This window comes from Manis pentadactyla, chromosome 3, assembly GCF_030020395.1.
Source record: "Manis pentadactyla isolate mManPen7 chromosome 3, mManPen7.hap1, whole genome shotgun sequence".
Taxonomy (NCBI): Eukaryota; Metazoa; Chordata; class Mammalia; order Pholidota; family Manidae; genus Manis; species Manis pentadactyla.
Window position 1 is genome coordinate 37,044,468 of NC_080021.1, and position 14,737 is coordinate 37,059,204.

Here is a 14,737-nt window from a genome sequence, read left to right on the forward strand (position 1 = left end):
TCTTTCATACTCTCCTAGTTAAGAATTTCACATTTTCTCTCTCCATAGAATTTTAACCTCCTCCCCAAATCCTGATTCTCAGATAATAGCCCTGCTAATTTTCCCACTTCTAAAAAAGAGGAATAATCAGGTAAGATATTTCCAAACTTTTAGAACCAACCATATTTATCAACCTACATGTATCTGTTTTCATATATTCTGCCTTCCTTCCTCTTATTATGAACAATTGCTCCTGCTCCTTTTGCAAGCCATCTATTCCACCCACCAGTGCACTAAATCCCATCTTTAATTACTTAGGATAAGGCTCTAACAATGATCCTTTCTCTCTCACACATCAACAGCTTTTCCTCTCCACATGATCATTCCCATAAGAACACAGATAGGTTGTCTTATCTCCCATCTTCAACAAAACATCCCTCACTCTCCATGAGCATTCTTTTTTGTTATTGTTCCTCTACACAGCAAAACCCCCAAAAGAGCTGTCTGTACTATATCCAATTCCTTCCTTTCCATCTTTCTTGAGATCAGACTTCCAAACCCATCACTCCACTAAAAGTGCTCCCATAGAGGGCACAACATCAGCAAGCTGTTTCTGCCTTGCTAAATCTAGTGGTTAATAATCATTTGACTTCCAAGCAGCAACTGACACTATCAATACTTCTTGGAATGCTTTCTTCAGTTGTCTTCTGGGAGACCACTTTCTTCCTGGTTTTCCTCCCACTTCACTGGCCAGTTATTCTCAATTTCTTTTGCTGGTTTTTCCTCATCCCCTTCTAATTGTGGGAGTATTCCAAGGCTTAATCCTGACAGCTCCTTTTTCCTAGAAATAAATGCCATCAGCAGTCTTGCAGTTCCACAGATGTACCTGTCGTACATATATTGATGACTTGTAAATTCATGCATCCAAACCAAATCATGCTGGTGAGTTCCACATTAGTAATGCAGTAGCTTACTTACCTAGCTTTCCTATCTTTCCTACTGGTAAACAGGAAATTTCAAACTTCATATGTGCAAACTTGAATCCCTGAAACTCCTTTCCTCCTCCCCCCCCCCCAAAAAATCTGTCATAGTTTCCTTATGTTATTTAATGGTAACTCCCACTTTCCACTTCCTCAGACAAAAATCTCTGCAGTGATCCTTCACCCACTTCTCTCTTACTTTCTTTTCACACCATACCTCTAACCTATCAGAAAATTTTGTTGGCTTTATTTTCAAAATATCCAAAATCTGTCTGCCTCTCTTTACCCCCACTACTACCAACTTGGTACAAGCAACCATAATCTCTCATTAGGCATTGGATTAGCCTCCTAACTCTTCTCATTGCACCCATCTTTGCTCCTATTAATTCTATTTTCAACATAGCATCAAGAATTATCCTCAAAAGGTAAATTAGATCAAGTGATTTCATTATTCAAAACTCCCCAATGGCTCCTCATCTTACTGAGAGAAAAAGCCTAAATTTGTGCACTGACTTAATAAGCCCTACATGATCTGGCCTCCCACTACCCCTTTGACCTCGGGTAATTTGTCTGGGTTTTTGTTTTATCTTTTTAACTTTTGGATAGTTTTTGGCACACGGAGCAGTGCCTGTAATTTAAATATTAACTGAATAAATTAACATACCAAGTACGGTCATTTCACACTTCTCTATGCTATGGAGCCTCTTTCCTTATGGAATCCCCAAATATAAAACTGGTTAAGAGAAAAGTTTGGTTGAAACAAGTGGAAAACTCAGATGCTCAACCTTATAGATACGCCCTTGTACCCTCTTAAACTGTTCCCAAAACGTTACCACAGATACCTGGTGTTTCATTGAGCAAAGTTTTTTAAAACAACAGATTAGTCTATTTTCCTCATTTCTGAGAGGAAATTGAAGCCCAGAAAATTTACTAACCTTAAGATTACAGTGGGGTCACTAGCAGAGCCAAGAATAGAACCTGATGTGTGTATTTTTCAATCCATCACTTTTTCTAATACACCACACTGCCTTTCTATAAAAAAAGGATAATCAATAAACCTATCCACTCCTCTAACTCCTCAATAGAGTGTAAGTTTCTTTTTCTTTCTTTCGTTCTTTCTCTCTTTCTCTCTCTCTTTTTGCATTCCACATACCATGTATTTAACTTTACCAAACACATCCAAATACATAAAATTGAAATAGTAGTTATCTATTTCTTGGAAAAAGAAAGTATATTCTAAACCTTAAATTTATAGTTGAAATTCAAGTATAGTATTAACCATTAATTAAACGTCCTCTGTATACACAGTGTTTCACAAAATCTTTAAATTGCTTGTTGGCTCTAACTATATAAGTAACTATCAGAACTTGAAGTACAGACTATTCAAACTAAGTTAAAATAATCATTTCAGCATTGTTCATAATAGGAATTGTTTGGGACACTTTATGTCAAATACATATTATCGGGAAGTTTTTACAAAAAATCTGACAGGTCAAATAAATAAACTATATTACTAAGACTGAAAACAAATTTTGGAAGAGTATTTTTTGTATGGCATTATTGTTGTTAAAATATATACATTAACCCATTTAATCTTCAAAATGACCATATGGAGTAGATGTTATTATTATAACATATTTAGAAATGTGGTAAATAAGATACAAATAAATTAAAAACAAAACAAAAATGCCTAAGGAACTGAGGTTTTAATCCAGAGTACACTCCTAAACCAGGTACTCACTGCTTTAGAAAAGTAATTTCACTGAGTTAATAAAAAAAGTAAAGGAAAGAAAAGAGAAGAAAAGAAAAGAAAATATGTATATATAATAAATTTATCAAAATGCAAAATGTTTCAATATTCAACTTAAAAAAATTAATTTCAAAAATTTCTCAAATTGATTTATAAATTTATAATTTTATTAAGGAAAGGAATCTTTGAATGTGCTCCCCTTAATACCAAGCAATACCTGACAAATAAAAAGTACTCCACAGAAGTTGTTCCTACTGACACAATGCTTATATTCCACTGAGTAAAATGACCACCTATCCCCGTACCATACCTGTCTTGTTCACCTGGGAAATTACATTAAGCCTTCACAACGCAATGCACATAGCAACTTCTCTGTAAAGTTCTCCCTGATGAGTCAAGGTAGACTATCTCTACGTTCTCTGAATTACATCTATGTGTTGTATTTAACTACTTTCACATCTATCATATTGTATTGCTCATTTGCTTACATGTTTATTTCCCAAGGGTCAATGTTATATTCATTTTAACACAAAGTACTTAGCACAGCATCAAGAACACAATGAGCATGCAATATTTTTTTTGCTTTCCTAAATTAAATTGTATTAAACAGAATTCGAAAGTGGGGTTTCAGAGATTGGTATTACAATGTTCTGTTTCGCTAATGGTTAAACAGAATTGATTATCATTCAGCATCATTGTATGTTCTGTCAGTTAAACTAGATTCTTATCATATATGAAACCTAATAGTTATTTATCTTTAATAACATTTTGCATCATTGATTAATTTTAATTTTCCTTTCGCTTCTACTAATCTTTCCTAGGGACTTACAATTTAAATATTAATCATTTGATTTAGGTCTTCACTCTTACAAATATTTTCAAAATCATATCTATAGAATTTTTAACTATTAGAAACCATTACAGAATAGAATAAAATCTAGTAACCTTATATAAAAAAAATAAAATGTTAAGTATAGTTTCCTATATCAATATATTTTTATAATAAGATAATAGTGAATTTTAATGGCTGTAACAGCTATAATTCATAGAACTAAAAAGATTATGTTATACTTTTTGCTGAACAGATTTAAAAGTTTTTCAACAGCTAATGCAGTCAAGGCAATTATTAAGAAATAACACGTAAGTTCAAACATACAAGGTGACATATATACTTCAATTATTTACTTAATATAACTAAAATGATGTCTGATGTGAAATGCCTTGCATCATGTAGAAATTCACATCTAAATTTAAAATTTTAATATAATAACACATCTCTTTTCTCCGTAGTTCTCAAGGTAGCCTAATATTAAACAGAAAACACCTACACTAGCCCTTTTAATTTTCAGGAATTAGAAGTGATTAGTTAATGCAGCTTGTCTCTCAATACATGGTTTATACAAAATAGAAGAAAAAAAATTACCCAGCTAAACCCTATCTGAATTCTACACTCACAAAATCATGAGAAAGGACTTCTGGCTTAGTGACATCAAGTGTGAACTAGTTTTCTTCACAAAACCAAGTGCAAGTCTGGATGAAATTGTCAAAAACAATAGTTAAATGACTGTGGAAATCAAACAAAGGCACATAAAATCTGAGAAAAACTGATAGAGGTTCAAATAATAACAACAGAAGTCTGTTGTTACCTTCTTTCCTGGGTTGCTCCCATAGGCCCCTTCTGCTACAGTAAATACAAAAGAAGGGATTTACAGAAAGGATCAATAGTTTTAGCAATGTGGGGCTGGCTGGGAAAACCAGCAGCTCTGCTACCAGCACCTTTGCTATATGATTTCAGGAGGGGGTGGTAAAGACCCCTGCCTTTATCAGCTAGAAGTGGCAAACTTAGTAGTAAACAAAAAGAAAAGCTTTACTTGTGTATATCCTACTTGGGAATCATTACTAGCCTAAGATTACAGATAGGGCAAATGGCAGACTAACCAGAAATTCGATAGGGAAGCCTTGGAAATGACAGCCACAGAAAAAGCTGGATAAACTCTTGACACATACCTGGCTGACTAGGAAACTATGTTCAGGGGAGATCACAAGAGAGCCTAGTAGAAAGCAAAACCCAAGGGTGACTTGAGAACTGGCTGCACTTTCAGTGTCCTCATACTATACACAAATTGACTGACAGAGAGCAGAAGCCTTATAAGTTCAAAATACTTGAGCACAACTTCTGCCCATTCTTTGGCCAACATTTAGGCTATGCAGACAGAGGAATGACCCATAGAAAGGTGGAGATATATATATATATATGAATAAAAACAAACTGAACTGAGATATCAGTGGACATATACCACAGGGGGGACAGATTCCACACTTTAAGTCCAGGGAAGTTACAGAAAAGAGGGAAGGAAAGAGAAAAGAAAAGAAAGACAAGACAATCCTCAGGAAAATAAATAAGAAGTGCTATTATAATACATCATCTAAAACCTCCAGTTTTTAACCAAAAATTATAAGACATGCAAGGAAAGAAGAAAATGTGACCAATAACCAGGTAAAGAAGCAGTGAAAGAAACTAACTCTGGGTGAACCAAATGGTTGATTTGGCAGTTATTATTAAGATTTTAAAGCAGCTATGGTAAATATGTTCAAAAATGAAATAACCATGTCAAAGAATTACAGGAAATTATGAGCAATGTCTCAATAAATGAGATTCTCAGTGGAGAAATAAAACTATAAAAGGAAACAAATTACAATTCTAGGGTTGAAAAATACAATAGCCAAAATAAAATATTCATTACATGGACTCAACAGCAGATTTGAGATGGTAGATGAAACAATCAGCACACCCTACCAGACAGCAACAGAAACCATCCACTCTGACGAACTGAGAGAAAAAATTCTGGAAAAAAAAGGAAAGAAAGAAAGAAAAAGAAAAGAACCTCAGATACATGTAGGAAAATATCAAGCACATTAAAATACATGTAATGGGACTCTTGGGAGAAAAAGGAGGCAGAAAAAATAATTGAAGAAATACTCCCCAAACTTAAGGAAAAGCATTAATCTACAGATCCACAAATCTTAATGATTCCCAAGTAGGATGTACACAAGAAACCTAAGCCCTAGACACAGAACAGTCAAACTGCTGAAATCCAAAGACAAAGAGAATATACTGAAAACAGCAAGAGATCAAATTCTTATCTCTAGAAAAACAGTGGAATGACATATACCAAGTGCTGAAAGGGGACATGGGGTGGGGAAGCCAACCAAGAATTCTACATCCAAAGAAATTATCCTCCAAAAATGAAGACAAACTTTAAACATTTCCCAGATTAAAAAAAGGAAACAAAGCAACAAAATGGAGACATTTGTCTTTTACATCCAAGCTTAGTGGCTAGAACAGATTCCTTAAATTTGTAGAATCAAATGAATAAAGAGGTATAATTTATTGTCACTTATTATTTCTTTGGAAAAATACATTGAAAATTCAAATTAGAAGCACATATTTCCTGTTTCATCATCAAAATTTGGAGTTTTCCCCTTCTATTATCTCAAGAAAAGGATATAAGACCCAAATTCTGTTAATCAAACCATGGGTATCCTTAATTACAAAGCAAAGGACAGTCCCATGGGAAATAAATTTTCCTTTAAGAAATTCCCAAGGTGAACTAAAGTGACCTATACAATCACCTGTAAGAATAAAATTTTAAACTCAATATGCTGACTCTTTCAACATTGCATGTGAATACACGCACACTTTCGAATATGTGCACTGGTTGGTAAAATATAATCATACCTAAAATGCATTTGGTTTAAAGAAACTGCAAAGTATTTAATTCATACCCATTTATTCTTAGTCCAGAATTTTAACACCCTTTTACTTTCTTTTACCCAATCTTTTTTTTGATGTTCATCTTATACATAGTGTAACTTGTTATAATCTTAGTCTTTCATTAAAGTTCATGGTTTCATAGATGCTACTATTTTATTCAACAGTTCATTCCACAGATTAATTAATGTAATGATATATTTAAAGATTTGAACAAAAGGTATGAGCATTTTAGATCCCTATAAAATTAAATATTTATATTTTATGAGGTCCTTTGTTAAAAGAATTAACATCAGTCTTGTTCTGTAGGAGTCCTTGTTTGAACTTTTAGTATGTCAGGCTCACTTTATTTGCTCCTGAATAAAGAGTTCTTAAGCTAAACCCTACAAAAAAGGCAGATAAGCAGTTTCTTGGAAGAATGGGTTTATATATGTCAATAACTTGGGCTGCCCTTCTGCTGTGAAACATACCTCCCCACACTCCAAACGTTTCCTCAAAAAGCCCTTCTCATGAATATATCCTAAAAAGGAAAACAGAGAGCATCCAGAACAAGCTAACAAAAACAAAAGCCCATCCTGTGTGCAATTTTCTTGGATGTGTTAGCTTGCATAAGTGCAGTCAAATTGATAGCACAAGTTCTTAACTGTGTTCCACAAAGCTGCAATTCTAGTGTGATTCAATATGCTTTCATATATCGCTTCATACTCTGATACTATAGATTATGACATTTAATATATTTTAGTTGAATGAATTAAAGAATGAATAAACGAATCTACTATATCTTTCTTGAAATACTGAATTAGTCTTAGACCCAACTTTTTGGTTATTTCAATGGTTTTCTAACTCAAATACAATTGGCTTATACAGAAATTGTAACAAAGCAAATTGTATTTGCTTTGATATGCCTCTTTATCAAATAATCTTTACAAAATTTTATATTTGTCTATCTACTAAACAAATTTCATCATTAATTTTTTAACTGTGCTAAATATCAACATCTAGGCATCATCTACTGAATTCTAATTCAACTGAACTTCACTTTAAGTTAAAAGTTTACATTTTCTATATTCCAAACTAACTTCAGTGACTAGTCTACAATTTAATTTTGCTTTTAATTTTTCATTCAAATAGCTAAGCACCCTCTCAAATATCCCACAAACTGAAATCTGTAAAATTTTTTCTTTGATGCCTTGGGTACTAAGTTAAAAACAATCCTTTTTCTTTAAGCAAATGGTTAACATAGTGTTTCATCCATAAAAATGAAATATTTTGTCAAAGAAAGGAATTACCATTTTAAACATTTTATATGCTGCAGTTTGTCAAGAAACAAAATATTCTCCTTTATTCTCATTTGTAAACATACCTTCTGGCTACACATTTTACAAATTAACTTTGAGTTAGTTTACCTTCTTAATTTGCTCACATTTATGTTATATTACTTCAAGTCTGAAATCAGCTTATAATGTGTATTTGCAACTTAACTTCTCATCTGATGAAAAGTATTCTGTTTTTGGAAAAGACATGAAGAGAATATTTCATAATGTTCCCTAATAAACCAACAGTGTTATTAATTTTATCCATGTTAACTTTGATGCAATTGAGTTAGTGTTATTCCCTAGTGGGGCTCTAAGATTCATGTTACAATTAGAATATTTATTTAGCAAAATATTATTTTACAATACCATTAGATGGAATGAAAATACAAGAAAGTAATCTTTGACTTTTAAAAAATCTTACTTGTGAAAGTCTTAGTAATAACATAGCTAATTGAAAATTTCAAAAATATTCCCATCATTACAACTTCTTCTACAAATTTTTCAGTCTTGGTTCAGAATTCCTTACATGTTTAATTGGTCTCAAATACCATAAATTAGTATTTCCTCAAATTTCTAATGTATATTGTCTATGTCAGCCTATTTTCTTTATAAACATAGGCAACAGATTAAATATTTAAACTTTCATGAAACTTGAGATGATGCAAGGGTATAAATTTTACTTTGATACACCAAAACTCAGACATAAATAAAGCTGACTTCTTTAGAGTTTATTTTTAATACTTTGAGACCCCTGCTTCTACCTGGAGGCTTGCAGTCTACCTCCCCTTTTTCCTATTCCCGGTCAGTTGTCCAAAGTGCCCCACCTTCATTCACACTTCCATTCACTGTATCCCAAAAATTAGCAAAAGGATGAAGGATGCTGTGCTACTTTTAAGAGTCTAATAACTCATCAAACATTTCACAATTTACAGCTTACGAGACTGCCATACACACATATTCTTGCTTTTATTAGCCTAGTCTCTCCAGATTTTACAAACAAAAGACATCTGCAATGACCAACATGACTATGCAATTAGTGAAATAAAATGTTGCATTATAATATTAAGATTAAAATATATCAAATAAAATGGTAGTTTTTTCATGTCTTTTTAATTTGACATATATATTAATATAGTATTAACATTCCCAAATAGGAACATAAAATGAATCTCTACTCACATCTTCCTTTATATTACTCAGTAAATTTGGTAGCTTTCTTGATGTAGGCCCCCGTCATTTCTTATTAGTTATTTTTAAATCTCACTTTATGTTTTTGATTTTGAATAGGAAATGTCTTTCATTTAAACTTTCTGATTATTTTTAGTACAGTATAAAATGATTCTATATTAGTTCCATATCTAGCAGCCTTCTTGATTCCTTTATTGATTACTGTTGATTCTTCAAATTGTAATTTGATAATTCATAATTTGCTCCTGATAATTCATCAAATGGTGACAGAAAATTGTGTGAGGCAAGGGCTAGTCCAAGGGATTCATATTAAATACTCACCTATCTGGTGTTTTGGCATACACCAAAATAAATTACAGAAAGATTAAGTTAAAATTAAAGGTTAAAGTTAAAAGTAAAAAGTTAAAGGTTAAAAATAATTTAGAATAAAAACATAAGAAAATATACAGTTAAATATTTAACTGATTTGGGAATCAGTAAAGGGCTTCTAAGGATAAAAGGAAATAGAAAAAAAAATCAAGAAAAATGCAAAGACTTAGCTATATTAAATTCAATATTTCCAAATGACCAAAGAAAATCAGTAGAGTAAACACCAAAATGGGAAATAAAGTTGGAATGGGTGACAGTTCAGTGGGTAAAATCCTAACCATATAAAAAGTTCTCACAAATCAATAAAAGAAAAACTAATTAATACCCAATATTATGGGTAGTAATGCACAGAAGAAATAAAAAGAATAAACAGTTAATTCACAGAAGATATCAAACACCAAAAAAACATACAAAACACTCAGCTTCATGATCAAATTCAAGTTAAGAAGACAAGAGACAGAATTTTTTTGTGGTGCATTTAAGGCAAAGACCTAGCTCATGGAGACTGAAAGCTGGAGGACATCTCACAGGAGGACAAGAGCATTATAAGCCTTCTGGAAAGCAGGTTGGTAATCTGAATTAAAAGCTTAAAAGAATCAAAGCACAAATATGTATTTGTGGAATACTCAAGAAATATAAGCAAAAAATCATGTATAAAGATAGCCATTATAATATTATTTATATTAGCAACTGGAAGCAACTACAATGCCCCTAAAGAAAGGAACTTTAGTTTATGGTACATCCTTCTGATAGAATGTAAGTGCAGCCTCTTAAAACATATTTCTGAAGAATGGCTAAGGGCTTGGGAAAAAGCTCATGATATGATATCAATTGAAAAAAATTAGAATACAAGATTATACATAGTATGATACTAATTGTATAAACATATAAAATATACATGCATAGGAAAAAGGGAAGAAAATATAACAAAATGTTAGCAATGGTTATATATGGGGATATTTGAGGGAAAGGATTATGAATAGTTTGCATTTCATTCTTTACACTTCGAGGAACTTTTCAGATGTTTGTTAGTAAACATATTATTTATTTTAAAAGGAAACACAAAAAATAAATGTTATTTTTACAACTATACCTAATAGGTATTCTTTAAGTATGCCATCAAGTGATGCAATAAAATTTTCAGAAACAAAGCAAAAACAATTTTAGATAAATAGACTTTTCTTCTACATGAACAACAGAATATATTCACTTTTTAAAACTTGAAATTTTCTTCATGTAACCAGTACCACTAAAAAAAAAACTTTAAAAATAAATCTAACTATTAAATGTTTACTCAGAAGTACAACCTAAAAAGTAAATCCTTATCTAATCAACTACAGGGAAAAGTGTAATTAGAATATAGTGCTTACCTTTTTCACTTACACTCTCACTTTCAATCTCAACATCATCACAACTTGTATATTCAGGTGTGGACGCTAATTCCTCCTCTGAACTGCTCAGTGAAACCTGGCGCATTTTACCTCCTTTCTTTGATTTATGAGGCTTTGGTGGTGGAGGTCTCACTGACTCTGACTGGTCAGAACTGAGAGAATCATTCCTTAACATTGTCTCCATTTTTTCCCTTTTTGTTTTCCTTACAGCTGAACTAGGATCTAAGTGGTGTTGTTTCCTTAGTGAGTCAGTTCGCCTCATGTCTGGTCTATCAATGGGTATTGGACTCCTCCGCGGGGTAGGAGGACTATGGTTTGTGGTCCTTTGTGGATAAGAACTTGGTTCCTGAGCCTCTCGAGTTCTTTCCATTGAATAAGATCTCTGATTTTCCATGGCAGCTCTACGTTCAGATATAGATCTCTGCCTTGATGGTCGTTCCATCCTTAGCGTAGAAATCCTGGAATCTTCCATTTCAGCATTTGCCAAAGAAACATCACTATGCCTTCTCTCATGCCTTGCTCGGGACACTTCAGCATGAATCCGCATTTGTTCTTCATAGGGCTGTGGCTTTACTGGATAGCGGGCCAAATTTGGATCACTCCGGTAGCGTGCCTGGTATTCCTCCTCTCTCCTTTGTCTTTCATATTCATCTCTGCTATCCACATCCTCATCATCTACAATATATTCTTTGGAATGCCTATGACTTCTCCTGTTGGAGTCCCTATAATTCATATGGTCAGACTCTTCATAAAACTGAGGTTCATGTTGAGACCTCCTATCAGCATAATCTGATGGAGATCTAGGCATTGCACTGTCTGAAGTAGCATACTGTGAATATTCCTCTCTTTCTTCCGTTTGGTCGTATCTTCTATTCTGATCTCTGGACACTGATGGACTTCTTTTCCTACATAATCAAAAACAAAAACAAAAAAAGAATGATGAGAACAGCAACATTTAAACAATTTTACTTTTTATTGATTCACTAGCAGGTTGACGGGTAAATTTAAATAGTTCTTCTGCTACTTTTTTAAAATGTAATTTTAAAGTTATGCCGTAACAAAAGTTTTACTAATACATTTTATTCCATTCAAATAGGAAATTAAAAAGGTATTTTGATATGGTTATTAGATGCCTGACATACTACATATGAAATATAGTTATGCCCTGAAATTAGATTATGGACATCAAATTCTGCTGCTGCAAAAATAGATTTTATTCTAATTTCCTTGCTTGGCTCAATACGTCAGTTTTTACCAACTGTTATAGAGAAGCTTAGAAAAATTCCACCTTCTGTACTCTTTATTCCTAACTTGTTGATATGAAAATTACTACAAAACATAATGAAGCCAAACCAACTTGCTCAAGAGTTGAGTACTTTCTAATACTACGTGTTGGTTCTCAAAAATCACTTTTCATTCATCAGCTATCTAGATCACTCCTAGTACTGGTTCAACTAATCTTCACCTTATGATTATATCTCCAACCCTCCTTTATTGCTCTAACTTGAGATAACCAATTTAAATAAATACCAACAATAATTCATTGCAAAAAGAAACGACTGCTACTTTTATTCCATCTTCGTTAAGATTAGGCCAACTTGATGACATGTCTCCTCTGTCTTCATACCTGACCTCTCATATTTACATACAGCCTCAGAAGAATAGATTGTATTAAGTTTTCAACCTGCCCCTCTAACACTGGTATAATCTGGTGGACCTTGCAATCACACATAGTACCCTGACAACAAAATATTCACTGTCCTCTTCTCGGTCACAAACTCAGATAATGTCAACTACTATCCATGAGAAGCAATGAGACTGGAATCATCAAGATGACAGAAAAGGTTTAGAATAAATGTTAGGGGACTTTACCAGGATATATGAACAGATAATAAAAAAGTAGGGTCACCTGAAGTTAAAGATGATGAGGATTAGACAGTTCAGTTGTGAATTTCTTAGACAATTGTTTTTGGCCCAAAAGCAGGAGCAGAGAAAGGATACATGTGGGATGACCCAACCCAGTAACCCTGTCATTCGCTTCTATCTCCCCTGTGTCACTGAATCCCTTTCCCCTGTATCTGGAATACAATCTGCCAATGTACCAATTAGGGTTAATTAACGAAAACAGGAGTCACTCTAGGTTTTCCAGGAGTAAGGGTTTTAATACAGGAATCAGAAGCTACAAAACTGTTGAACCAGCTAAGGAATGAAGGACAGAGGCATTAATGCTGCCTTTCTTAGCCTGAATAACCAAAGACCAGGGTTTTCAAAATTGTCATTAGGAAGCTGCTATGAATCTCAAGTCTTTGAGAATTTGTCCCCAATTATCCACTGCCTACAGCATTAGGGTGGTTAGTTATCAGCACCTTGCCAAGGAGTCACTAAGACTCATATTGCCCATCTGTCTGCCAACAAGTGTTGCTTGACAATGATGGCTTTTGTAACTTTTCTACCTTTCAAATCTCACACAAGCATTGCTAGACTAACCTAGAACCAGAAAGGAAAAAGTACTGCAGTAAATGAAGGAACTGGTCTATTCCCTTCAAAGTTTTACGACTAAGCAATTGCATAAAAAATTTTGTTACCTTTACATTCTTACATTTACATATAAACCATCTAGGACTTAATTATAAATCTTTTAGTTTACAATTGTTACATAAAACCAGACTCCTACATTTTAAAACATACACTCAAAACCAGACCACTCAAAATAAATTTCATAGTATTGGCCTAGATAACATCCTATATATGTGTGTCTGTTACGCATAATTCATTTCATTATTTTTATGCATATGACTTAAAAAATTACTCCAGCATGGTAGCAAATTATCATGAAATGAGCAACTAGGATTAAGGGATCTGGGTATCTTAGTCCTATTAACTTTTGCTATTAAACAATTATTTGAAACTATATAGCCATTTAATCTTTCAGTGGGTATACTTTAAAGTGATAGACATAGATTACATGCATTAACTCATATATTATTTTAACAAATATATTCCAGGTAAGAACTAAATGCCACTGTAATACAGACTAGGAATATAGAAATGATTAAGAGATGAATCTTGATTTTAAGATGTTGAATGAATCTTCCATTTCTTGGGGACTATAATTTTATAATCTTGATACCATAATTTCATCAAATTGATATGACTAAATGAAAGCTTCAAGCATAGCAAAAAAACAATAAGGATACTCCTGTCAAGATGTAATTAACTGGTGCCAATTTGCAACATACTCACATCTCATTACTTGACTACTAATATGTAACTTACTGTACTAAAAGAAAAAAAGTACTGAGAGAAATAAGAATTTCTCTAGGGAACTCCAAAGAATAAGCAATTAAATCAGTTATTTCTCAAATTGACCATCTAACTATTAAAATGTATAACAATTGTTTTCAATTTAAGTTAATAAATATATTTGTCTCTAAAAAAACAACAGTATGAATAAATTCATAAGATCAAGAAATTGATACTGTTCCAAGAGTGATTCTAGTGTTTCTCAGATTAATGTGATACATAAAAAAAACAAATTTTAATATTTCATTTAGATATTAATTAAACAAATTCTAATTTCCCTAAAATTCTGTGTGACTGAGTAGGAAATTTTATAGCTATATACACGTATTGAATTTTAGAAATATAAAAAAGGAAGTAAAATGTGATTTTTAAAATGAAAACAGTATTACCCCTCCCTCTCAAAAGAAAAGGAACTATTTTTACAAGCAGTGTGGTTTAGCTCTATTATATGTTAATTTGGCTTTTGTTGGGCTTCAGAAATCCAACTATCATTTACAAAATAACCTCCTAAGCAAAATGCATTTTGAGTGAAAATCACTATACAACTAAACATTTAGAACAGAACTTCTTTGTACATTAGGGTTTTCTAGTAATATATTTAATATCACACTAGATATTGTAGGTCAGAGGTAGTGGGGGAAAAGGAACACTTCATTCCTAAGGAATTATCATAAATTTATGCAAATAAG

The 14,737-nt window shown here is 32.7% G+C and overlaps 1 protein-coding gene across 43 annotated transcripts in view; it reads right to left on the reverse strand.

Annotated features, from left to right (window-relative positions):
• The window catches only part of RIMS2 (regulating synaptic membrane exocytosis 2), a 578,477-nt gene that overhangs the window by 295,570 nt on the left and 268,170 nt on the right, over positions 1 to 14,737 (reverse strand). For all 43 annotated transcript variants that reach the window (XM_036876382.2, XM_036876388.2, XM_036876380.2 and 40 more), the window contains one exon: positions 10,725 to 11,650. In XM_036876382.2, coding sequence (XP_036732277.2) covers positions 10,725 to 11,650 — 926 coding nt within the window. The remainder of the gene's footprint in view (positions 1 to 10,724; positions 11,651 to 14,737) is intronic.